General features: G+C 42.2%; 1 protein-coding gene and 1 long non-coding RNA gene across 2 annotated transcripts in view; one reads left to right on the top strand and one right to left on the bottom strand.

Moving 5' to 3' along the window:
• The window catches only part of LOC310767021, a 962,895-nt gene that overhangs the window by 311,615 nt on the left and 625,021 nt on the right, over nucleotides 1-26,259 (bottom strand). The gene's annotated exons all lie outside the window — the stretch shown is intronic.
• Nucleotides 1-26,259, top strand: part of RYR3 (ryanodine receptor 3) — a 265,223-nt gene that overhangs the window by 107,890 nt on the left and 131,074 nt on the right. Inside the window, exons 20-32 of the mRNA XM_083607824.1 lie at nucleotides 1,331-1,547; nucleotides 1,721-1,825; nucleotides 2,715-2,818; nucleotides 5,089-5,172; nucleotides 6,203-6,362; nucleotides 6,743-6,890; nucleotides 7,545-7,750; nucleotides 8,253-8,427; nucleotides 10,961-11,169; nucleotides 12,137-12,315; nucleotides 13,038-13,074; nucleotides 14,046-14,206; nucleotides 16,241-16,406. Coding sequence (XP_083463950.1) covers nucleotides 1,331-1,547; nucleotides 1,721-1,825; nucleotides 2,715-2,818; nucleotides 5,089-5,172; nucleotides 6,203-6,362; nucleotides 6,743-6,890; nucleotides 7,545-7,750; nucleotides 8,253-8,427; nucleotides 10,961-11,169; nucleotides 12,137-12,315; nucleotides 13,038-13,074; nucleotides 14,046-14,206; nucleotides 16,241-16,406 — 1,951 coding nt within the window. The remainder of the gene's footprint in view (nucleotides 1-1,330; nucleotides 1,548-1,720; nucleotides 1,826-2,714; nucleotides 2,819-5,088; nucleotides 5,173-6,202; nucleotides 6,363-6,742; nucleotides 6,891-7,544; nucleotides 7,751-8,252; nucleotides 8,428-10,960; nucleotides 11,170-12,136; nucleotides 12,316-13,037; nucleotides 13,075-14,045; nucleotides 14,207-16,240; nucleotides 16,407-26,259) is intronic.

Genomic DNA, 26,259 nt, shown 5'->3' with positions numbered 1-26,259 from the left:
TGAACTTGTAGTTGATGAGAACATGTCAGTGTCAGAACCTCTGCTCACTTTGCATCTGCTCCTTTATTGCTGATTGAAAGAAAATACTACAGTACTGTAGAGCCAGAATGGGGAATCTTGTTGTTGTACCATCCCTCCCACTGTCCAGCCACCGCTGTGACCGGGCTGGTGGAGGCAGTCTTTGGTTTGTGTTAGAGAATCCCAAGACTGATTCTGGAGGACTTCAATATCCATGTTGATGCTGACTTGTCTGGGCCAGTTCAAGAGCTCATGGCTGCCCTGAAAACCATCCAACACATTCTGTAGATCATACCCTAGATCTGGTTTTCACTTCAGACATCATTACGAAGGACCCAGTTGTAGATTGTCCATTGTCATGGAAGGATTACTCCCTGGTGAGCTTTGGATTGGCTGTGACTGACACCCACCCACACCAACCCACACGTGTGTGTGTGTGTGTGTGTGTGTGTGTGTGTGTGTGTTGGTTGGTTGGTTGGTTAGATTGATCCACCCCCAGAGACTGATGAAATCCGAGGTATTTCTGGATACTCTGGGGTATTTTCCAAGCAGCATAATGGGTGCTACTGTTGAAGCCCTAGTTTCACTTTGGAATAGTGAAATGCAAAGGGCAATTGACTCGGTCATTTGTAAGTGGCCTTTCCAGCCACGGGGAGTCTGGAAAGCTCATTCGTTTACTGAGCAGCTCCAGACAGTGAAGCAGGCTGGCCATCATTTAGTGCAAGGGTTATAAGTCCTAGTGCAGGAATAGAAGTATGAATGCATAGCTCAGGCATAGGCAAACTCAGCCCTCCAGATGTTTTGGAACTACATTGGGATATTGAGGGTGGGCAGGAAAGATGATTTGTAAATATGATGCAAGACCTGTGGGGAAATTATTTGTGATAATACCCAGCAAAGTCATACTCATAGTAGATCCATTGCACCTAATAGACAGGTTACCCATCTTCATTGATTTCAGTGAGTCTACTCTAAGCATTAATAACACTGAGCATTACGCATGGACTTTTGTTCTCAGTTTACTTGATTGTATTTGAATATTCTGTATTAGACACATATCATCTATCATCTGTAAAAGGTTTTCCAGCTGTTAGAAATCAATGTTAGAAATTAATTTTCCAGTGAATAAAGCGGAAGTTTAAAATAAAGAAGTATTCTTTTCTTTACTGCAATTGCTGCTTAATTAATTTGCGCAGGAATTAATGTTTAATGATAATATTTATATCTTCAAATGAGACCCCTGTTATTTTATTTGCTTTAAAAAAATCCACCCTCTTGAAATATTATGCTTGTTCCACTTGCAATTGTACAGGGTACGTTTCTTGATGGGTGGGCGCCATGGAGAGTTCAAGTTTCTACCTCCTGCTGGCTATGTGCCTTGCTATGAAGCTTTGCTTCCAAAAGAGAAGATGAAACTGGAACCAGTTAAAGAATATAAGAGAGATTTGGATGGAGTTAGAGATTTGCTTGGTACCACACAATTTCTCTCCCAAACTAATTTCATCCCTTGTCCAATTGACACCAGCCAGGTATGTTTAATTGAAAACATCAGTATGAATATGTAATTTTTTGTAGGTTGTTTGCAGCACACCACGCCTATGAGGCATATTTTTTTATTTGCTATCTGGTTATTAATAAAACACACAGAGGATATCATTGTTAATTATTTTGTCTCATTTAAAACTCACCTATTTTCTTCTAGATTGCTTTGCCTTTCCATCTTGAAAAGATCAGAGACAAGCTTGCTGAAAATATCCATGAACTCTGGGGAATGAATAAAATAGAACTTGGCTGGACTTATGGCAAGGTACAATTTAAGAGTAACACCAATGAGAAGAAAGGAGCCTTATGCATGAAGACCCTGGAGAAGCTACAAAGAACCACAATCATAGCAGATGGTGGTGAAAGCTAGTGTCTATTTACAAGGTTGAAATACTGAAAAATCATTGTAGCTACAAAATAAGGCCTGCCTTCTTTCCTTACAGAATATGACACACCATTGGTTAAAGTGGTGGCTTGTGGAAGATGCTGATGATGTATTCCGCCATTTTTAAAATAAAAAACCCCTTAATTTAATAGAAGAAATAGGATGTTTATACATTTACTTGTATATGGAATACTGCAACTTAATTTCCGTATACAACCAACATGTTTTTAATCTTACATACTAAAGTTTTTAATCTTGCATATTTAACTTAGTTACAGTGGTGAAAGTTCCTAAATTATTGGTATGGGGACACAGAAATGGCTTGTAAGAGCCATGTGGTCTGAGTTGCAGCAAGCAGCTCAAAACCTCTTCACATGTCAAGCTTCTTAAGTAGATGGGGGGGACAAGACAAAGGCTTTATTACCTAATCCTCCCAAAATAAACTAACCCTGGCAGGACAGCTTACTCTATGGTCTTCATGCATTAATTAGGCTTAAACGGGTTTGTTATATGAGGATGATTATGGCATGGAAATGGTATAGCAAAAAAGGGGCAAAATGTTTTCCACCTTCTTCCCTGGCTGGCAAGAACCTTACAGGACTTTGAATGCAGTGGAGAATCCACTGTTCTGCAACTAGCTAACTCCTTGTTTGGATTGCTCTGTACCTTACTTGTTAAAGAGTCATGTTGGAAGGTTTCCTAATGTTTATCTGTTGGGCTGCCATGGTTCTAAGGTTACATACAGTCTCTATTGTATTTCACATTATAGATACGAGACGATAATAAAAGACAACACCCTTGTCTGGTGGAATTTTCAAAACTACCTGAAACAGAGAAGAACTATAACCTTCAAATGTCAACAGAAACCCTGAAGTGAGTTATGAAATGGAAGAATTAAAAAACCACTATAATATATAGTTTAATTCTACAGGAGAACTCTATGTGTTGTCATTGTTTTGAAAAGTGGGTGTCATATATACAGTTAGGTTCATATATTGCACCTAAGAATGTCTGTGTACTCTACAGGCATATGAGGAACAGAGGGGAAGTAATATTATGCCATTGCATCATTTCATTCTTGCTACAAATTTAGATTGATTTTGGAGTTATGCAAAATTATATTGAATGGAAAATAAAACATTTTGCCTCCTGATTCTCCCATGTCAAAGTCCTACCTGGGATTCAGTTTCTTTTAAGGAGGGCTTCTAGCATTTTCCTTTCCTCTACTCTGCCTCAGTTCATTAGACACTGAGCTTCAGTGTTTGGTAGAAGGTTGAATTAAAGGGGAGAAAAGCAGCACATAAAATGTGGACATTGAAATAATTCTTGCTGTGCTATAAAACAATTCTGTTTTTTTAATTTACACATTATTAATTTTTAGTGGAAAGTGAAATTATACAATATAAAATCTAATAGCCTATATATGATGTTGGAGGTACACATTATTCATAGTAGCAATGATAGCATGACAAAGGAATAATAATAATAATAATAATAATAATAATAATAATAATAATACCTCGCCCATCTGGCTGGGTTTCCCTAGCCATTCTGGGAGGCTTGCAGCACATATAAAACATCAAACATAAAACATTTCCAGATACATGGCTGCCTTCAGGTGTCTTCTAAAACTTTTGAACTTATCTCCTTGACACCTGATGGGAGGGTGTTCCACAGGAGTGGCACCACTGCTGAGAAGGCCCTCTGCCTGGTTCCCTGTAACCACCTGAAGACCCTTGGAGGAGGACCTCAGTGTCCAGGTTGAGCGATGGGGGTGGAGATGCACCTTCAAGTATACTGAGCTGAGGTCATTTCAGGCTTTAAAGGTCAGCAGCAACACTTTGAATTGTGCTTGGAAACGGACTGGAAGCCAGTAACGATCTTTTACTGTTGTATGTTCCCGGCAGCTGCTCCCAGTCACCAGTCTAGCTTCCACATTCTGCTGTAGTTTATGGGTCACCTTCAAAGGTAGCCCTACACAGAGCCCATTGCAGTAGTCGAAGCAGAAGATAACCAGAGCATACACCACTCTGGCGAGACAGTCTGTGGGCAGGTAGGGTCTCAGTCAGTGCACCAAATGGAGCTGGTAGACAGCTGCCCTGGACACAGGAAAGCAATAACTTTCACATTGTTGATTTATGGCCATAGTAATAACCAGCAAATATAATTCAAATGTTTTTGTTTTAAAGTAAGTTACCACTATCAGAATACATTATACACATTAAAATGGGATGAAATAGAATCCTATGTGTGTGAACTCAGAAGTAAAAAACTTAAAATTTCTATAATTTTTGAGCTGGGGAATTATATATATGCTTTAAGCTGCCCAGAAACCCAGCCAGATGAGCGAGGTATAAATAATAAAACTATTATTATTTTTAATAACATTTGGTGTAGCCATTCTAAAAGAATATTTTTTATCAATGTGCTTCTTCTAAATATGACTGTGGATAGGAACTGCTAAGTTGCAAGTGTGTAGCACAGTTTATAACACATAAAAAGAGTTGGCTATTTTATTCAGAGAAGCATACATTTGGAAGTTTGGGAGTTGGTTTGAGGCAGGGCCATTATCCACACACGTGTTAATCAGCGTGAACAATAGAGACTAAAATCTGGCATAAGCAGATTTGATGGCATAGGGATAGAAAAATACTCAGTATCATAGAATCAGTAGCCCGAGATGGTTTGGATAGGCAGGCTAAGCCACATGCGACAGGGGAAAACAAAACCCTAAGGGTCATTCACCTTGCCTACTTAAGGCAGAGCTGACTCCCCATGCATATATCAACCAGACCCTTAGTATGAACAAATCCTATCGTCAAAAAGAATTTTTTAATAAGACACATCCCCATGTTGCTATCTATCCCATCCCATCTTGCTGTAGTCTTGTGAGGCCAGGGATAAATCATACAGTACAAAATGAAAGTAAAACCCAAGAACAAGTCAAAATGCAACCAGCAAAGCAAACCGACAAGCAAAACCAACACCAGTTAAAAACAAACAAACAGCAGTTTTGTGAGCAGAGGGTTGGGAATTGTGGGACGGTACTCTCCTCTCCTCCCCTAGCCCCAGTTTCTTTTGCTGTTTTAACCACCCTGGTGGATATTGCGTTGTATTTTTACAACTCACTTTTATTTTTATAGAACGCTTTTGGCCCTTGGGTGCCATGTTGTTCACATTAATCCAGGAGCAGAGGAAGATCTTCAGAAAATCAAACTTCCAAAAAAGTAAGTGTGTTTATAACTGTAATGACTGCATATTGATTTCATGTGTTGTTCATGTGGTGATTATTTGTAAATTGCTGGTTGGAAATGCTTCATACTTTTCTTTTAGCAATATAGATTCATAAATTTTGAACTTATTGAAGAGCTGCTTATCCTTTATAGAAGGTTGGGAAACTGACTGAAAATACCACCTTGTTTCAGAACCCAAGTATTAAGACCTCAGCTGTAACACCTCTGTGTTAATTTTAAGGAACTAAAGAAGAATAAGCTGTACATTTACCATCTGGTTTAGAAGCATGTTACATCTTCTGAATACTCACAGAGTTTACTGTTTCTTGAAAGAATTCTACCCCCCAACACATCTTTTGATTTACCAGTTTTGTTATATATATATATATATAAATCCTGTTTAACTTCCCTAAGTCTCCAAGAGCCAGAGCTCAGCTACATTAGAAAAAAACAAAACAAAAAACAGTGTTTTGAATGCGTTATAAACATGCAATACCAGATGGAGATGGAAAAATTCTACGTGATTTTCCACAGCATTTTTCCCTTTTGTTATAACGATTTAATTTCTGACTCATTTATAGCGGGTTTTTTCCTGTGTGTAGATCTACCCAGAGTTTCTTTAAAAAGCAAAAAATAGCCTGTAGGAAAGTGGGGCATTCCTCAGAGGTGCTTTTCACCCAAGCTTGTTAGTCTGTTTGCCTGTTGGCAACATAGACTTTATTTATTGCCCATAACCAGTTCACATCACCAGAGTGCTTGAGAATATCTGGAATGGTGCAATGGGCAGCTGTATATCATGGATTGTTTCTGCCCTGTTTTCACATAGATACAGGGCATTCCAAATAGTTCACACTGTATATTTAATTGTATACAGTAATAGGAAGAATATTTCACTCTAAGGTATCTGACACCTCCTCTCATAGCACATTGCTTGTTACATTTGGTTGAAACATATAGCTGAGTGGCTAAAACACACTGATTCTAGCTCCAAAAGTAACCCTCTATCATCTCTGCTGGTTTATAGTTACATGATGTCAAATGGCTATAAGCCAGCACCTCTAGATCTTTCTGAAGTGAAACTGCTGCCTTCGCAAGAAGTGTTGGTTGACAAACTTGCAGAGAATGCACATAACGTCTGGGCAAAAGACAGAATAAAACAAGGTTGGACATACGGCATTCAGCAGGTAAAGATAATTTAAATAATATTTGGGTGGCATTAGGATGAGGGTTATGCTTAATTTAAAGTGGCACTGCTGGGTTATACACTTAATTCTTGAAAAATCTGTCTTCTTCAATGACTACTGTGTTTGTCTGAAAGCCTGTGATAACTGAGCTATGATAGTATGATCATTCAGCAAATCTATTGCAAAAAAGATTTTTATGACTGGAATTGGACTTGCCTTGGCCTTGAGTGTAAATTCAGACAAATCTGTAGTGTGATTCTTCCATGTTTTGCTTGCCTTTTATTTATTGTGTTTATATCTAGATTTAATTTGATTTAATTTAATTTTGCAGAAAGAATCTATAACCTGAATCCTACATTTCTTATCTGTACCTTTTTTAGGATCTCAAAAACAAACGAAATCCCCGACTGGTGCCTTATACATTATTAGATGAGCGTACTAAAAAATCAAACAGAGATAGCCTTCGTGAAGCTGTCCGCACCTTTGCTGGTTATGGATATAACATTGAACCACCAGATCAAGAAATAGGCAAGTCTTCCTGTGTTATTATGAACAGTCGCTATAGTATTTCTAACGTGCTTTGCCATCTATCTCACCTATTTCATCTTCCCAACAGTATTCTCATTTTTCAGCTACATGTGGATTGAACTAGATGTTGCAAGCACTGGTTTACACACTCTCTCATTCTTCTGCCCTGTTTATCACTCAAGAAGCAGAGAAATGTAGAAGATTCGCTAACCAATTATGTCAACAGGAATGTTGTCTAAACCCGACAATCAACCTATTAAAAAAATGCATGTTTAAATCTGCATGTCGATCACTCAGAGACTTAAGGGGCATGCTTGAGTGACTGATGCACACTCAAACGTGCCAGTTTTCACTGCTCGTACCCCACTCTTCCCCATGACAAAAACACACTTACCTTGAGAGAGGGAGAGGAGGAACAGTGTGTTATGCAGTACCACATCTCCCTTCCCAAAGTAAAGCTTTTTGGGCTTGGAGCAGCTGGGAGTCAGGGCAGGAGGACAGAAGGAACCCAGGGAGAGAAAGCAAGAGCCAGTTCAAGGAGGAATTGCTCTTAAGGCTGTCTTAGCACCTCTGTAACTGAAGCTACAAAAATACTGGAATATTGTTTCAACTAACTTAGGGTTGTTGTTTTTTGCTTTCTTCTATCTTTCACAGCTGACCAAACAGTAGAAAAAGTGAGCATTGACAAGATACGTTTCTTCAGAGTAGAGCAGTCTTATGCAGTTAAGACTGGAAAGTGGTATTTTGAATTTGAAGCTGTAACAGGAGGAGATATGCGTGTTGGGTGGGCGAGGCCAGGCTGTCGGCCTGACATAGAATTGGGTGCTGATGACCAAGCATTTGTCTTTGAAGGCAGCAAGGTTGGTACATTTGATAATAAAATTAAGTAAGTAGGTCTGTGGCTACTTCAAAAATATGGTTCACACACACACACTTCAAAAATATGGTTCACACACACACAAACAGAGTCTTTTGTCCAAGTTTATTATTTAACAAAATTTATATATCGCTTGATTGTTTTGGGTTTTTTTAAAAAAAATATCTCTTAAGCTGTTTGCCACAAGCATCACCAAAAGTGTGGCCGATATCCAGGCAGCATTTTCTGGAGCCGATTGCTTACCTGTTTATCCTCTGTTTAAGAAATTAATTTTGATTATGAACTCACATTTGCACACAAAAATACCACATCACTTGGTATTTAGGTGTGACTTCTGGGGACATTTTGAATTTATTGCTCAGTGCTAAATTAATAGTCAATTCTGCCCTCATCTTGACAAAAATAGCTTCTTTGTTTATCTTCTTTTATCCCTCTCTGCAGTGAATATGTTCTGACACACACATTTGAACCTGCTTGCTTTTCAGGGTCAACGTTGGCACCAGGGGAGTGGATTCTTTGGACGAAATTGGCAACCAGGAGACGTAGTGGGTTGTATGATAAATCTAGATGACAAATCAATGATATTTACTCTGAATGGAGAGTTGCTTATAACCAATAAAGGTTCAGAACTTGCTTTTGCTGACTTTGAAATAGATAATGGTAAGCGAATTCTTTGTTGGGACAGTGCTACTTATTGAAAGGAAATAATGAGAAACCTGAATCTTGTGGGAGACTTTAAATTCTTAGTGTACAAAAACGAGGATTAATTTTGGGTGTGTTCTACAACTTCAGATTTCAGTTGTTTAACTAATAGACGTTGGCTGTTCATCAGCCTTCCCAGCCTTTAGTGAAGTAGCTTACCGGTAATTTAAGAAATGTAGCTGTCATTTCCATTTAAGCAGGCGTGTTAGCTTGTTGCACCTTAAAGAAAAACAAATTTATTAGGCAAAAGCTTTTGTGGGCAACAGTCCACTTCATCAGAAGAAGTGTAATTCTGAATTGGAAAGCATATATACCGGTATATATTCATGTGGTGTTTTGTGGTGCATGTGTACATGCATGTGTAGGGGAGAAAGGTCAAAAATAAATTCAATGCAAAAGTAAAACACTGTGACAGTGACCAAAAGGGAAAATAATCACCATGATCAATGAACATGGCACTGTTAGTGGTAATGGAAACATGTGCCTGGGCTGGGGACAGAAGTGAGGTGAATTGGGCTTCCATTCCTATGATGGTAGGAAGGGGAAAGTATGGCATGGATGAAGGTATGCAGATGAGGCAATAAGGACTGATTATATCAAGGCTCTTGCTCCCTCTGTTTCGTCAGGATCATGTCAGAATTTGAGAATATCAGTCAGTAAACTGACTAAACAGTCAGTTTAGACCACGTGGGCGGCACTGTGGTCTAAACCACTGAGCCTAGGGCTTGCCGATCAGAAGGTCAGCGGTTTGAATCCCCGTGACGGGGTGAGCTCCTGTTGCTCAGACCCAGCTCCTGCCAACCTAGCAGTTCAAAAGCATGCCAAAAAGTGCAAGTAGATAAATAGGTACCGTTCCAGTGGGAAGGTACACGGCCTTTTCGTGCGCTGCTCTGGTTTTGGTGTTCTGTTGCGCCAGAAGCGGCTTAGTCATGCTGGCCACATGACCCAGAAAAACTGCGGAGCAGACAAATGCCGGCTCTCTCGGCCTGTAAAGCGAGATGAGCGCCGCAACCCCAGAGTCGTCTGCGACTGGACTTAACTGTCAGGGGTCCTTTACCTTTACCTTTAAACTTCTTAGTCTGGTGGTGCTGATAAACACCAAACCTGCCCAGAATAAAACATCTATCACCTATGATTTGGTCATAGATGAAGAGCCTGACCTGGTGTGCATAGCTGAGACCATGGTAAGCAAATTAACACTTTTAGTTTTAAGTTAATTACTAAACAGAATGAAGCCTGATCCAAGGTTCTTTCTTATTAGAACCCCAAATGCATTGGAATTGAACCTGGGCAGCATTTTGCAGCTTGCTAATTGGGGGGGGCATTTAATAATAGTCTGTCCTTGAAATTAATCATTTGTAATGTTTGAATCTTTTTTTAATTTGAAAGTTTATGTCCCTCCCTTATATATATATCCTGATGATAACTAGTAGGGTTTCTCTATTCCTAAATGGGCTTTTATTAAACAAAAAACGGCAATGTTGCACGGCAGCGATCCATATGGATAATTTTGTAATCTATTAGAGACCATTAGGATTCACAGTTACAAGTTATTGATGGCAAATGCCAAGATCATGCCACTAGCGTATGTTACCACGTGTAGCTAGCGCTATTTGTCATTCTTTCTGACTAACATTTTTTCATTAATGACTGCCTGGGATGCTGTATCAGTTGTGCTGTCAGCTTTTTATGAAGAAAGGAACATGTGTAATGCCTAGCAAAGCCAAATACTTCATAATAAGAGTATTAGGAATAGGCTTGGCTCTTTCTGTTGGAAGTAGATTTGTTTAATCACTGGCATTTAACTGCTGCCTTCCTTTCGCTCCTTCCTCCAGAATAGTCTGCTTTCAGAGTAGTCATTAAGTTGTTTTGTTTGGTTTCTTTTTCTTTTCTTTTAAGCAGAAAAAGCACTATTTGTTCATTCTCTGTTCCCACTATTTGGATGAAATTTCCACTAAGCGCCTTTTAGTTTCTTGTTGTTTTGTACTGCCAAGTGCTGCAGACCTAACAAGATCTGGTCCCCTTAACATATCCCTGTGCTTCTTATGGAAGCCTTCATGCAGAGTAATGTTATTAGCCTCATAAAAGGTTTATAAGAAAGCTTTCCTGTGGTTCAGGATGTTTATCCTTTCAGCTCTTTATACAATAAATGTCAATCTGACATTTGGTAACTGATTATTAGAGAAGTCAATCAGGTGACTAATTGTTTCAGAAGGTCTTCTGTGCCCTACTTATGTGATGTTTTATTATTCTTTTATTTCGGGGGGGGTATGTCTATGTATGTGTGTGTGTGTTTGTGGCTGCCGTAAATTCTTCGCTACCATTTCTAATGACCTGGGTACAAATTTAATCAGGAATAAATAAATTCATCCCTTTAACCAAAAGAGATTGCACTGAGAGTATGGTAAGCTTATGGTTAGAATAATCAGCTCTGGGGTTTTCTATGTATATATTTCTCTAACTCCATATTCATGTTTCATGTTTGATTCAGGCTTTGTCCCCATATGCTCATTGGGTCTGTCTCAGATTGGACGGATGAATTTTGGGAGAGATGCCAGCACCTTTAAGTATTATACAATGTGTGGTCTACAGGAAGGCTTTGAACCTTTTGCTGTCAACATGAACAGAGATGTTGCTATGTGGTTCAGCAAACGTTTACCAACATTTGTCAATGTACCAAAAGACCACCCTCATATTGAGGTAATGCTGCATAGTCAGAAGAGACATGGCATGTTCCCTTATACTTTTGGTCACTAAGAATTACATTGCAGAAGTAATAATAATAATTTTATTATTTATATCCCGCCCATCTGGCTGGATTTCCCCAGCCATTCTGGCAGCTTACAGAACATATTAAAAACATAGTAAAATGTCAAACATTAAAAACTTCCAGATACAGGGCTGCCTTCAGATGTCTTCGAAAAGTCAGATAGTTGTTTATTTCCTTGACATCTGATGGGAGGGCATTCCACAGGGCAGGTGCCACTGCCGAGAAGGCCCTCTGCCTGGTTCCCTGTAACTTCACTTCTCACAGTGAGGGAGGCTATTTCTATATCGCCTTATTGTGAATATATATCACTGACAGTTCCCATAGGCTTTCACGTTAATCCCTTCAGTTTCACTTCCTTTTATCTGCATTACTTCTCCTTTTAGATAAACTAAAATGGTTGTATTTCAATAATTTATTCCCAGACACAATTACAACCTGCTATTAAGATATATTTAACACTAACTGTGTGCAAGATAGAAGTGATATTGTGTTACTCTGTTTCACTATCTCATTCAATTAGTCTTTTTTTTTAAGCAGATGGTTTGATGAGACACCCAGAGATTACTTAACATTCTGTATACAGATACATTTCAAAGGTCCCTTTTTATAATCAAATTTGAACATGTTTAAACAGACAATACATGTGTTATTCATAAGTCTCATTGAGTTTGGGTAAGTTGGTATAAGACTGCAGCCTTGCTATGTTAGTGGTTGAGAACTTTGGTTTGTACAAAACTGTTTTTGAGGTAGGACATCTGAAGGCGTATTCTGTGCATCTTAAAAACTTGCTAGTCTGTCAAACTCTCTCTCTCTCTCTCTCTCTGTCTGTGTGTGTGTGTGTGTGTAACTGCTCCTTTTTTGTTTCATAAGAAAATTGTTAATAACCTTTGACTGCAGGTAACAAGAATTGATGGGAACATTGACAGTCCTCCTCGCTTAAAAGTTACCCACAAGACATTTGGAACACAGAATAGTAATGCAGACATGATATATTGTCGCTTGAGCATGCCAATTGAATTCCACTCATCTTTTAACTACAGTACTGGTTTGGAACTGATTGATAGTTTCCAAAAAAGGTTAGATATAAGTTTAATTTTCCTCTAGGCTTAACTTTGTTTTAAAACCTCTTTCTTTTCTTTTTTGAGTCCGTGGATTTAAAAATGATTTCTACTTACTCTGTACAGTTTTGTGGCTTTGGATTTTATGGTACCCTAATCCTTCGTCTATAAACAAGAAATTTATCTATCCTGTAGTTAAATGGCTTTGATTATTCAGGGGTATTGAGCATGACAGACTTCAGCTGAAATGCAATCTACTGGGATGTATTCTGATTCAAAATATTGTAGTCACACTGCCTTTTTAAATTTATATGCTGCTGCAAGTCCTTCTCTTTAGCATATACCTATTTTTATTTAAAGGAGTTGAGGCACAGAAGGACTTTCTGATCCTATGTCCTCTTTTAACTGACAGATAGAATTCATGCGTAATTTTCCCTTCATGGTTCTATCTAGCACAGATTTCATACTATGAAAAAAGTGCCAAAGTTCATATTTTCCAGATAGCAACCAATCCATCAAAGCTTCCCTTCATCATTTTTTCGGTGTTATTCTCTCATAGAATTGTAGAGTTGGAAGGTACAACGAATGTCATCTAGTCCAACCTCGAGCAATGCAGGAATCTTTTGTCCAACATAGGCAAAACCCACGACCCTGAGATTCAGTCCCATACTCTACTGACTGAGCTATCTCAGTTCCTGTTTTATGTATTTAAATGACTGATAATTATACTTTATTTTCAGAAAACAGAACCAGGAAATACCTGTTCATGCCACAACAGTAAGTATATAACCATGGTTGTTGTTGTTTCTGTTTTTAGAAATGGGCTAGCTCTTCCAGGTTCTGATGAATTGGTTTAGATTAAGTCACACTGTTTCTCCTAAAATTGGGAAAGAATTTGAGTCAATCTGAGCCAATCCAGGTTGATGGTCATTGGGATATCATGGAGTCTGATCCCTCTGCCATTCCCAAACCCCTGCTCACCCAGTAAGCCCCCATTGATCCTGAAAGTCCCAGTCCTTCACAACATGTACTGGCTGCTTCTGAGGACTGAATCGCTGCTGGATTGTCTGTAATCTTTGGGTTGAAGGGTGGAATACAATTTCAATTCAAATTCAGTAGGTAAAGGTAAAGATAAAGGACCCCTGGACAGTTAAGTCCAGTCAAAGGTGACTATGGGGTGTGGCGCTCATCTTGCTTTCAGGCCAAGGGAGCCGGTGTTTGTCCGCAGACACCTTTCTGGGTCATGTGGCCAGCATGACTAAACCACTTCTGGTGCAACAGGACACTGTGAGAGAAACCAGAGTGCACGGAAATGCTGTTTACCTTCCCGTCACAGCAGTACCTATTTATCTACTTGCACTGGTGTGCTTTCAAACTGGTAGGTTGGCAGCAGCCGGGACAGAGCAACGGGAGCTCACCCTGCCGCAGGGATTTGAACCGCCAACCTTCCGATCGGCAAGCCCAAGGGGCTCAGTGGTTTAGACCACAGCGCCACCCGCGCCAGTAATTAGTAGTTAGGCCCAGAGAAGCTCAGTGAAAATTGAACCACATGTCAGTGCGGAATGCTTTGAACATTTATCCAGGAAAAAATAAAGCACAACCGGTTTTGTTCAGGCCATGCATACTGATTCTATTAATTATTTCTTTTTAGTACACGGTTGGCAGTTTTCTGTTAGAAGGTTTTTGTGCTTGTTTCCATTTAAATATGTATTTATTTAAATATTTCCGCTTGCTATTGTTTTTTTCAGTACTACTACTCAGTGCGGATCTTTGCGGGCCAAGACCCATCTGTTGTCTGGATTGGCTGGGTAACACCTGATTACCACTTTTACAGTGAACATTTTGACTTAAATAAGAACTGCACAGTAACAGTTACTTTGGGAGATGAAAGAGGAAGAGTTCATGAAAGGTGTGACTCTTAGAAATTACCTGTTGATTAACCTATGTCTCAATTAATTTTATCAATAGTTGGAAAGGACTTTTAATTTTTATAACCCCAAAATGAAATTGGTTTGATTTTATTCATAACATTTGAACCTGAGAATATGCTTTGTGCAAGTACTTAATGCCATCCATCATTTACTAATATTAGATACAGTTAACAGTAACATTTATAGGACTCTGTGTTACTTCCTCAGCTACAAATCCTTGAAATTAAGTGTCCTGTGGCTTTAACTGTGATGATAATTTTGATGCAGACTTCGCAAGTTAAAAAGTAGAGTTCAAATGTTAGACTTATATTTAAAAAAATATGTTGTTAACTTTTCAATAAGTAATATCCAAACAGCTGAGTGACAAGGGGGGGAAAGATTTTTCCCCAGGTTTCATTGTACTTCTAATTAGAAAAGTAAGATTTAAATGAACCTTTCAGGTGATCCTTGCAAGTGACTACTGACTTAAAGTTAGTTTTAAATGCAAAGCTTGCACTTAACATGCATCCTTATGTTTGGCTATAAGCCACCATTTATCCAAGGGCTCGTCCACACTGCAATTTCTTGCATTTGTCCCATGATTTCTATGCACAGGTCTGAGAGGGTTTTCTTTTGCCCCACTACTTTCCCCGGGAAACCTGATGTTTACTCAGTAAAAGACTTTGGGCTTCAACCTTTCAGTGGCGCTCTGTACAGTGCTTCTCACATTCTGTTGTTTGTCATGGCTGCAGCACTTCCTGTGGCTTCCTCTTGGCTCAGTGCCCAGGGCAGGCAAACTGGACGTCCTTCCCTTAATCCACCTCTGGTTTACTGCTGAGTCGGAGCAAATGTCAGCCCACAGAAAACCTACCCGACGTTTATTCTGATTCAGCTGTAAACTGCAGGTTTTCCTAGGGAAAGTGGTGAGGGGGGGGGGAGAAAACCCCACTCGGACTCACACCTAGAAATCGAAGAACAAGCAAAAGTGTGATTAAGCCCAAAGATACAGGGTGTCCCTTATGGGTCTGATAGAGCTGGGTTAGGCCACGTATAGAAATGGAGTTCAATGATATCAATATGCTGTCCCTGTTCTTCCCATCTGACCAGTGGCGTAGCGTGGGGGGTGCAGGGGGGGCCGGCCGCACCGGGCGCAACATCTGGGGTTAAGGCAAATCCATGGGTTAGGGGGCGCAAATCCACGGGTTAGGGGGCGCAAATTACTTGCCTTGCCCCGGGTGCTGACAACCCACGCTACGCCACTGCATCTGACCTGGGTTTTGCTGCCTCTCTGCTTGCTTAGGCTCAAGCTACAGGTTACAAGGTGAAAATTGTGTTTTCTCTTTGCATATCCTCTTTCCCTTCCCTTCCCTCCCCCTCCCCCAGTTGCTTTCTCCCATGAAGGGGCTCCAGTTTTACAGCTTTGGGGATGGTGTTCCTGTATTACTGTTGCACCAACAGTGATGTTATCTCAGATATAGTATTGGTGGATTTGATTACCGCAGGTATCTTACACCAGCGCTTCAGTGTTAACAATGGCTCACAATTGTTACCGCCACACTTCAAAATGCTGGTTTTAAACTCTAAAGCCCTAAATGGCTTGGATTAGGAGTACTTTATGTCTTACTGTGATCATGTAGGTTTACCATAAACACCTTTCTTATTATGCCATGTACTTTGGCAAATGTGGCTTTCTGCACCTATAGAACTCACTTCAGCTGGAGACTCTTCAAATACTTAACTGGGCTGGGCTGGGCTGGCTGGAATTTGGTGACCAGACTTAAACTATCACAAGGAAATGGATTTTTAATCCGTAGTTAGTTCCTTTGTTGCATATTTTTCTGTTATAGTACAACCCATAGGATGGAGCAAGCTAAAGCTTCAAATAATAATAATAATAATAATAATAATAATAATAATAATAATAATAATAATAATAATAATAATAATAAATCAACAAAATCTACATCTTCACTCTGTTTAACCACTACTTGTCCTGATGAATATTTTGTTTTGTTTTGTTTTGTTTTTTTCAGTGTAAAACGTAGCAATTGCTACCTGGTCTGGGGAGGAGAAACATCTGTTAATTCACAAAGATCTGGTCGTGGTAACGTTGATTTAGAAATTGGATGCCTTGTTGAGTTGGCTACTGGAATGTTGTCATTCACAGCCAATGGGAAAGAACTGGGAACTTTCTACCAGGTATCAATATATTTTACCAAAATCATTGTCATCATCATCCTCTTTATTTCAAAGTGACTGTAAAAGATGAAACATGTTTTATTGAAATACTGCTGATAATGTGTGACGGCTGATTGGTGTTTGTGTTACTGTATGAGTATGTAGGTTTTGAAAATATACTATGGGCCCTGAACCAAATATTCTTATACTGTACAATTTTGTGCAAGCATAGGTAGGCTACTAGTCCTGGTGGCTATGTTGTAACTCCATTTTCAGAGGCAGTGATGCTTCTGAATACCAGATACTGGAAAACCACAGGAGGGGAGAACACAGTTGCACTCAGATCCTGCTTTTGGGCTTCCCATAGGCATTTGGTAGACCACTGCTAGAACAGGATGCTAGACTACCTAGGCCACTGGCCTGATCCATCAGGACTATTACTATGTTCTTACTTGGCATAGACCTAGTGGTGGTTCATTAAGGGGGCGGAGGCAGTGGTGTATTTCCAGTGGTAGTACTCTGCTTATTAGGATGGGAATCAGGGAGGTAGTAGCAAGGTTGGGAGAGCTCCAGGTTGATAATGATGTTCCAGAACATCCCCAATCTTGCTGCTGCTATGTCATCCCATTAGGGATGCGGGTGGCGCTGCGGTCTAAACCACTTGGGCTTGCTGATGAGAAGGTCAGTGGTTCAAATCCCTGCAACAGGGTGAGCTTCCATTGCTCTGTCCCAGCTCCTGCCAACCTAGCAGTTCAAAAGTACGCCAGTGCAGGTAGATAAATAGGTACCGCCGCAGTGGGAAGGTAAACAGCATTTCCGTGTGCTCTGGTTTCCATCACGGTGTCCAGTTGCACCAGAAGCGGTTCAGTCATGCTGACCACATGACTCGGAAAGCTGTCTGTGAAAAAACGCCGGCTCCCTCGGCCTGAAAGCGAGATGAGCGCCACAACCCCATAGTTGCCTTTGACTGGACTTAACCATCCAGGGGTCCTTTACTTTACCATTCCATTTGCAGTGCCACTGTCACTGGGAGGTGTCTACCTCACACACACATACATACACACACCCCTGAAAGGCAGTTGCACATATAAATAGTCTATAAATACATGCATAATGAAAGAACAAGTGATACTAAGATATGTTATGCAATAGGTCTGGGCATATTCCACACCATGTAGTATTGTTGTGCCCCCCCCATCTCAGGACTCACTTGGAAAAGTGGCTGCAGCCATGGCATTATGAGATTGCAAATGAAATTGCCTCACTAAATCATCACTCATGATTTCTGTCTGGGTCTTATAGTATAGTATACCAAATCTGCATAGATGCATGCCTAAGAATAAAAATTCATCACCATGCTAGTCACAATAGACGTCAGCTTATATCAAGCCTGTACTTAAAATCCAAGCTATTTTTGCTGAAATTCCTTCTATCCGTGTATGAGACAAAGGCTGTCATCTTCAAGTGAAATTACGATGATTCTCCCAGTGACACCTTTTTCTACTCCAATCAGGAGTGTCATAGGAAAGCTGGGTATGCAATTAACAATTCTTTATTTAGTGCAGTGTGTGATGGATATAGAATAAACATGGCATGAAACTAGTTAGGGAAGACAAAGGTTATTGTATGATCTTTATGGAGACAAAAGATTTGTACATTAGCTCTACATTTATCTTGTATGCTGAAATAAAGAGGTTCCAATTGGAAAGAGAAATGAATATGAAATCATTTAATTCAGTTCTTGAGCACAATATAAGAGAGTAGATAGATTATTTTTTAAAATAGAAAAAAATCATCATTTAGAAATATTTTATTACCATTAGTGAACTCCCATTCCTGCTGATGCCACATTACTCCTAGACCTAGTGCAGCCGTATCCAGACATTCTCTTTGTGTCTTGATGTCACCTGTGAGAATGGAGAACAGGGGCAAGTGCACTAATCTCTGTCATGACCCTGCATGACTTGGAAGGTGAACATCAGACTCAGTTGATGTAGAAACCGGATGCCTTGTTCAGTTGGCTAATGGAAAAGAAGTGAGAGCTTTCTACCAGGTATCAGTTTATTTTCCAGAAAATTCCACTTGTCTCAAAATGGCTATACAAGATGCAACATACTTTATGGATCCACCGCTGAGTCATTGAGAAACCTGATCTTCCAGTAGTTTTGATTGTGTAGAGATGAAACACACATTGTGCAGAGATAAAACACACAGGAGAGGAGGACTCTCCTGTGTGAGTGTCTGAGGGCCCTGCTCTTGCCGCTTACCATCTACCTGGCCCAGGGTGGGGCCTGAAGCCTCAAGGGACTGCTGCGCTCTGCTGCCCAGGAGGACTCCCCTGTGTGAGTGTCTGAGGGCCCTGCTCCTGGCACTCACCACCTGGCCCAGGGCGGGGCCTGAAGCCTCACAGGAACTGCTGCGCTCTGCTGCCCAGGAGGACTGTGTGAGTGTCTGAGGGCCCTGCTCCTTCCTGCCACTTACCACCTGGCCTGGGGCAGGGCCTGACGGGCCGCACTAGGACAGTTGCTGTTACTGCTGGAGGGGTGCAGAGTGCTTTTAAAATGTTTTTAAAATTTTCTTTTGAATTTTTTGTATGTGGGGTGGGTGGGGGGTGGGATGGATGTTTATTGGGACTGGGAATTTGTTTGATTTTACGTTTTTGTAATTTTTACTGTTTTTTGTTTGTATTGTTTTATTTGGTTTTTTTTAAGGTGTTATTTTGTTCTTAAGGGGAGGGGTCAGGGCTGCCAGGGAGTAGGTCCCAGCCAACAAAATGGCTGAGGCATCTTCCACAGGGGGGGATGCACTGGGACAACCGATCTCAGTGATCACGGGTAGGAGGAGGAGTTACGCTAAGACCAGACCATGTCATTACAGAGGGGGCAGGTTTAGTCGTTGTCTGAGGACTATCCCTGCCTCCGGGTCTGGTCCTGACTGGATGGATACTAGAATCAGCAAGGGATACCCACATGACCTGAAGGTGCTGCTGTGCAATGCCAGGTCAATGATTCATAAGACCACTGCCATCCATGACTTGATCATGGATGGAGGACTTGACCTGGCATGTGTAACAGAGATTTGGTTGGATGAAGCAGATGGGCCTGTCCTTGCCGCCGCTTGTCCACCAGGTTTCTCTTACGCACAGCAACCCAGGTCATGTGGGCGGGGAGGGGGGGGTTGCAGTGATTTTTAGGAAGTCATTAGTTTGTACCAGGCGTCCTATTGGGAAGACCCAGTTTTCCGAGTGCATGTTCTGGAAGTTGGGCAATAGGGGCAGTACAGGATTCCTTTTGGTGTACCGACCTCCCCGCTGCACCAAGGATTCCCTGCCCGAGCTGCTTCAGGTTGTGGCGGATGTTCTCCTAGGACACCTAGCTTGGTTGTCCTAGGGGATTTTAACATCCATGCCGACACGACCTTACAAGGGGCCGCTCGGGACTTCGTGGAAAGCATGGCCTCCATGGGGCTGTCCCTGAATAAGTCTGGCCCAACCCATAGCCGCGGACATGCCTTGGACCTGGTGTTTACCTCTATGGATGTTGGTGATCTGACACTAAGTAAAAGCGAAATGAAAGAAGTGCCATGGTCAGATCACTTCCTGGTGCAACTGGACTTCTCTGCGACCCATCCCCTCTGCAGGGAGGTGGGACCGATTCAGATGGTCCGCCCCCGCCACTTAATGGATCCAAATGGTTTCCAGAGAGTGGTAGGGGATGCTTTATCCCATGTTGATGGCCTTTCAGCCGATTCCCTGGCAGCCCGCTGGAATGTGGAGTTAACCAGGGCTATTGACTGTTTGGCTCCGAAGCGCCCTCTCCGATTGCATGGAGCCCGGACAGCCCCGTGGTTTTCCACGGATCTAAGGGCAATGAAAGAATCGTTGAGACAGCTAGAGCGCCGGTGGCGGATAACTCATTCCGAATCTGATCGGACACAGGTTAGAGCTCAACGTCGAGCCTACCAAGTGGCGATAGCGACGGCAAAGAAGACTTTCTTCGCCGCCTCTATTGCATCTGCAGAAAACAGCAGCAGGAGACTTTTTCAGGTGGTTCACAATTTAGCGGAACCACCTGCGACATCGGGGCCCAGTACGGGCCACATGATCTCCTGCAATGATTTTGCAAAGTTTTTTGCAGATAAAATCGCTCAGATTTGGGAAGAAGTAGACTCCACCATGGGAGAGTGCTAGAGTCCTGTCTAGTCAAGTTGTGTGGGATCAATTCCAATCTGTTACCTCCAAGGATGTGGACAGGCTGCTTGGACGAGTGAAGCCAACCACCTGTCTCCTGGATCCTTGTCCATCCTGGCTTATAAAAGCTAGCCCGGAAGGGCTGGGCTATGGGCTTCGTGGGGTGGTGAATGCTTCCCTCCGTGAGGGAGCCTTCCCAGACCCGCTGAAAGAGGCGGTTATTAAACCGCTTCTTAAAAAACCATCTTTAGATGCGGCCACGATGGCCAATTATTGCCCAGTCTCAAATCTTCCATTCTTGGGCAAGGTGATTGAGAGTGTGGTTGCTGAACAACTCCAGGCACGCCTGGAAGAAGCGGACCATTTGGATCCCTTCCAGTCAGGATTCAGGCCTCATCATGGGACTGAAACTGCCTTGGTCACACTGGTTGATGATCTCCGGCGGGCTAGGGACAAAGGTGAGAGCTGTTTCCTAGTTCTGCTGGATCTCTCAGCGGCATTTGATACCATCGACCATAACATCCTTCTGGACCGTCTTGAGGGGCTGGGAGCTGGGGGCACTGTCATACAGTGGTTCCGCTCCTTCCTCCTGGGCCGTGTTGACGCGGCAGCTAAAAAAGCCAATGCAATTCTGGGCTGCATCAATAGGAGTATAGCATCTAGAGCAAGGGAAGTAATAGTGCCACTGTATTCTGCTCTGGTCAGACCTCACCTGGAGTACTGTGTCCAGTTCTGGGCACCACAGTTCAAGAAGGACACTGACAAACTGGAACGTGTCCAGAGGAGGGCAACCAAAATGGTCAAAGGCCTGGAAACGATGCCTTATGAGGAACGGCTAAGGGAGCTGGGCATGTTTAGCCTGGAGAAGAGGAGGTTAAGGGGTGATATGATAGCCATGTTCAAATATATAAAAGGATGTCACATAGAGGAGGGAGAAAGGTTGTTTTCTGCTGCTCCAGAGAAGCGGACATGGAGCAATGGTTCCAAACCACAAGAAAGAAGATTCCACCTTAACATTAGGAAGAACTTCCTGACAGTAAGAGCTGTTCGACAGTGGAATTTGCTGCCAAGGAGTGTGGTGGAGTCTCCTTCTTTGGAGGTCTTTAAGCAGAGGCTTGACAACCATATGTCAGGAGTGCTCTGATGGTGTTTCCTGCTTGGCAGGGGGTTGGACTCGATGACCCTTGTGGTCTCTTCCAACTCTATGATTCTATGATTCTATGTGTTCAGAAAGTGGTGGTGGAGGATGAGTGTTCAGACCCCTGGGCTCTCACTTGTGGTGTGCCCTCAGGGTTCTGTCCTCTCCCCCATGCTTTTCAACATTTACATGCAGCCACTGGAAGAGATCATCAGGAGGTTTGGGCTGGGTGTTCATCAGTATGCGGATGATACCCAGCTCTACCTCTCTTTTAAATCAGAGCCAGTGAAGGCGGTGAAGGTCCTGTGTGAGTGTCTGGAGGCGGTTGGAGGATGGATGGCGGCTAACAGATTGAGGTTGAATCCTGACAAGACAGAAGTACTGTTTTTGGGGGACAGGAGGCGGGCAGGTGTGGAGGATTCCCTGGTCCTGAATGGGGTAACTGTGCCCCTGAAGAACCAGGTGCGCAGCCTGGGAGTCATTTTGGACTCACAGCTGTCCATGGAGGCACAGGTCAAATCTGTGTCCAGGGCAGCTGTTTACCAGCTCCATCTGGTACGTAGGCTGAGACCCTATCTGCCTGCAGACTGTCTCGCCAGAGTGGTACATGCTCTGGTTATCTCCCGCTTGGACTACTGCAATGCGCTCTACGTGGGGCTACCTTTGAAGGTGACCCGGAAACTACAACTAATCCAGAATGCGGCAGCTAGACTGGTGACTTGGAGCGGCCGCCGAGACCATATAACACCGGTCTTGAAAGACCTACATTGGCTCCCAGTACATTTCCGAGCACAATTCAAAGTGTTGGTGCTGACCTTTAAAGCCCTAAACGGCCTCGGTCCAGTATATCTGAAGGAGCGTCTCCTCCCCCATCGTTCTGCCCGGACACTGAGGTCCAGCTCCGAGGGCCTTCTGGCGGTTCCCTCACTGCGAGAGGCCAAGTTACAGGGAACCAGGCAGAGGGCCTTCTTGGTAGTGGCGCCCGCCCTGTGGAACGCCCTCCCATCAGATGTCAAAGCGATAAACAACTACCTGACATTCAGAAGACATCTGAAGGCAGCCCTGTTCAGGGAAGTTTTTAATATGTGACATTTTAGTGTATTTTTCATCTTTGTTGGAAGCCGCCCAGAGTGGCTGGGGAAACCCAGCCAGATGGGCGGGGTACAAATAATAAATTATTATTATTATTATATTATTACATTAGAGTACATAATTTTGCCTATTGTGTGGCAGTGTGGGCCGTGAAGAACTGTCTTCCTCACAACCCCTTAGGGCCCCACTGTGACTCTTTTTACAGGGCGTTTTGAAGATAAAATCACTCATCTCTGTTAAGATGACGCTGCTTAGAGTGCAAATCCGTCTGAGGTGTACAGTGCTGTTCTTTGGGATCAGTTTCAGTTGATATGGCTTGATGACATGGACAAGGTGCTCGCAGGAATGCAGCAAACACATGCCATCTGGACCCTTGCCCTTCTTGGCTGATTAAAATACAGTACATTGTTCAAGCTGCTAACAGTGGTCCAGTGTCATGAGCAGTGCTTTTTAATAGAAAAAAAATGGTGCCTGTACTCACCGTGTAGTTGTTATAGTAAGTGCCACACTTTTAACATTTGGGCGGAAAAGGTGCCAGTACTGTGTTCCCTTGAGTGAACCCAGGAAAAAAGCATTGGTAGTTGAGCATATTGTGCCAGTATTAAAATAATTTCATTAGCTAGCAGCTTGTTTCTCGGTTTAATTGAGGCTGTTGTTCTTTGGTCTTTTAAAAAACCTTTAGCAGCTTGACTAGGAATGCCCTCTTCCTCCCCATTGCTAGATATATTTGTCGGAGGCCATATTCTGGTTGCTTTCTGAGGTTAGGCAAAAGCTATCAGAGGGTAGGCCTTTTCAGCATAAGTGCACAAATTGTGGAACTCCTGCTGTAGCCTATTCACTACGTGCCAATATTACTGTTTTTTAGGCACTAGGTGATTCTCTTTGGTGTTTTAATGGCATTTTATTATTATTATTATTATTTTTAAAAATATTTGGTCCACCTTTGAAATGGTTCAATATTTTGAAGCATTTTACTCACTAGTTCATTGTTAATTATTTTTATCTGCTACATTTGTTTTGCTTAATTTCATTGCTGCTAGTAGCTGCTTTGAAATATTTGCAAGCAGGAGAAATAGAAATATATATTAAAAAAACTTGCTGCAGTGTGCGGTATGTACAGTATACAAAATTTAAAAGGAAGTTTAAGCTGCTTGTCAATGTTCTATAACATGCAATGCAAGTAATCCCGCTTGGATTACTGCAATGCGCTCTACGTGCGGCTAACTTTGAAGGTGACCCGGAAACTACAACTAATCCAGAACGCGGCAGCTAGACTGGTGACTGGGAGCGGCCGCAGAGACCACATAACACCGGTCTTGAAAGACCTACATTGGCTCCCAGTACATTTCCGAGCACAATTCAAAGTGTTGGTGCTGACCTTTAAAGCCCTAAACGGCCTCGGTCCAGTATATCTGAAGGAGCGTCTCCTCCCCCATCGTTCTGCCCGGACACTGAGGTCCAGCTCCGAGGGCCTTCTGGCGGTTCCCTCACTGCGAGAGGCCAAGTTACAGGGAACCAGGCAGAGGGCCTTCTTGGTAGTGGCGCCCGCCCTGTGGAACGCCCTCCCATCAGATGTCAAAGCGATAAACAACTACCTGACATTCAGAAGACATCTGAAGGCAGCCCTGTTCAGGGAAGTTTTTAATATGTGACATTTTAGTGTATTTTTCATCTTTGTTGGAAGCCGCCCAGAGTGGCTGGGGAAACCCAGCCAGATGGGCGGGGTACAAATAATAAATTATTATTATTATTATATTATTACATTAGAGTACATAATTTTGCCTATTGTGTGGCAGTGTGGGCCGTGAAGAACTGTCTTCCTCACAACCCCTTAGGGCCCCACTGTGACTCTTTTTACAGGGCGTTTTGAAGATAAAATCACTCATCTCTGTTAAGATGACGCTGCTTAGAGTGCAAATCCGTCTGAGGTGTACAGTGCTGTTCTTTGGGATCAGTTTCAGTTGATATGGCTTGATGACATGGACAAGGTGCTCGCAGGAATGCAGCAAACACATGCCATCTGGACCCTTGCCCTTCTTGGCTGATTAAAATACAGTACATTGTTCAAGCTGCTAACAGTGGTCCAGTGTCATGAGCAGTGCTTTTTAATAGAAAAAAAATGGTGCCTGTACTCACCGTGTAGTTGTTATAGTAAGTGCCACACTTTTAACATTTGGGCGGAAAAGGTGCCAGTACTGTGTTCCCTTGAGTGAACCCAGGAAAAAAGCATTGGTAGTTGAGCATATTGTGCCAGTATTAAAATAATTTCATTAGCTAGCAGCTTGTTTCTCGGTTTAATTGAGGCTGTTGTTCTTTGGTCTTTTAAAAAACCTTTAGCAGCTTGACTAGGAATGCCCTCTTCCTCCCCATTGCTAGATATATTTGTCGGAGGCCATATTCTGGTTGCTTTCTGAGGTTAGGCAAAAGCTATCAGAGGGTAGGCCTTTTCAGCATAAGTGCACAAATTGTGGAACTCCTGCTGTAGCCTATTCACTACGTGCCAATATTACTGTTTTTTAGGCACTAGGTGATTCTCTTTGGTGTTTTAATGGCATTTTATTATTATTATTATTATTTTTAAAAATATTTGGTCCACCTTTGAAATGGTTCAATATTTTGAAGCATTTTACTCACTAGTTCATTGTTAATTATTTTTATCTGCTACATTTGTTTTGCTTAATTTCATTGCTGCTAGTAGCTGCTTTGAAATATTTGCAAGCAGGAGAAATAGAAATATATATTAAAAAAACTTGCTGCAGTGTGCGGTATGTACAGTATACAAAATTTAAAAGGAAGTTTAAGCTGCTTGTCAATGTTCTATAACATGCAATGCAAGTAATCCCGCTTGGATTACTGCAATGCGCTCTACGTGCGGCTAACTTTGAAGGTGACCCGGAAACTACAACTAATCCAGAACGCGGCAGCTAGACTGGTGACTGGGAGCGGCCGCAGAGACCACATAACACCGGTCTTGAAAGACCTACATTGGCTCCCAGTACGTTTCCAAGCACAATTCAAAGTGTTGGTGTTGACCTTTAAAGCCCTAAACGGCCTCGGTCCAGTATACCTGAAGGAGCGTCTCCACCCCCGTTGTTCTACCCGGACACTGAGGTCCAGCACCGAGGGCCTTCTGGCGGTTCCCTCACTGCGAGAAGCCAAGTTACAGGGAACCAGGCAGAGGGCCTTCTCGGCAGTGGCACCTTCCCTGTGGAACGCCCTCCCACCAGATGTCAGAGAGAACAACAACTACCAGACTTTTAGAAGACATCTGAAGGCAGCCCTGTTAAGGGAAGCTTTTAATGTTTGATGTATCACAGTATTTTAATATTTTTAATATTTTAATATTTTTTTTGGAAGCCGCCCAGAGTGGCAGTGCCCATGGGCAGTGTTGTTGTTGTTGTTGTTGTTATCATCATCATCATCATCATCATCATCATCATCATCATCATCATAAA

This window comes from Podarcis filfolensis, assembly GCF_964270895.1.
Source record: "Podarcis filfolensis genome assembly, chromosome: 1".
NCBI lineage: Eukaryota > Metazoa > Chordata > Lepidosauria > Squamata > Lacertidae > Podarcis > Podarcis filfolensis.
The sequence above is the reverse complement of the archived record's forward strand: the minus strand, read 5'-3'. Positions and strand labels throughout refer to the sequence as shown.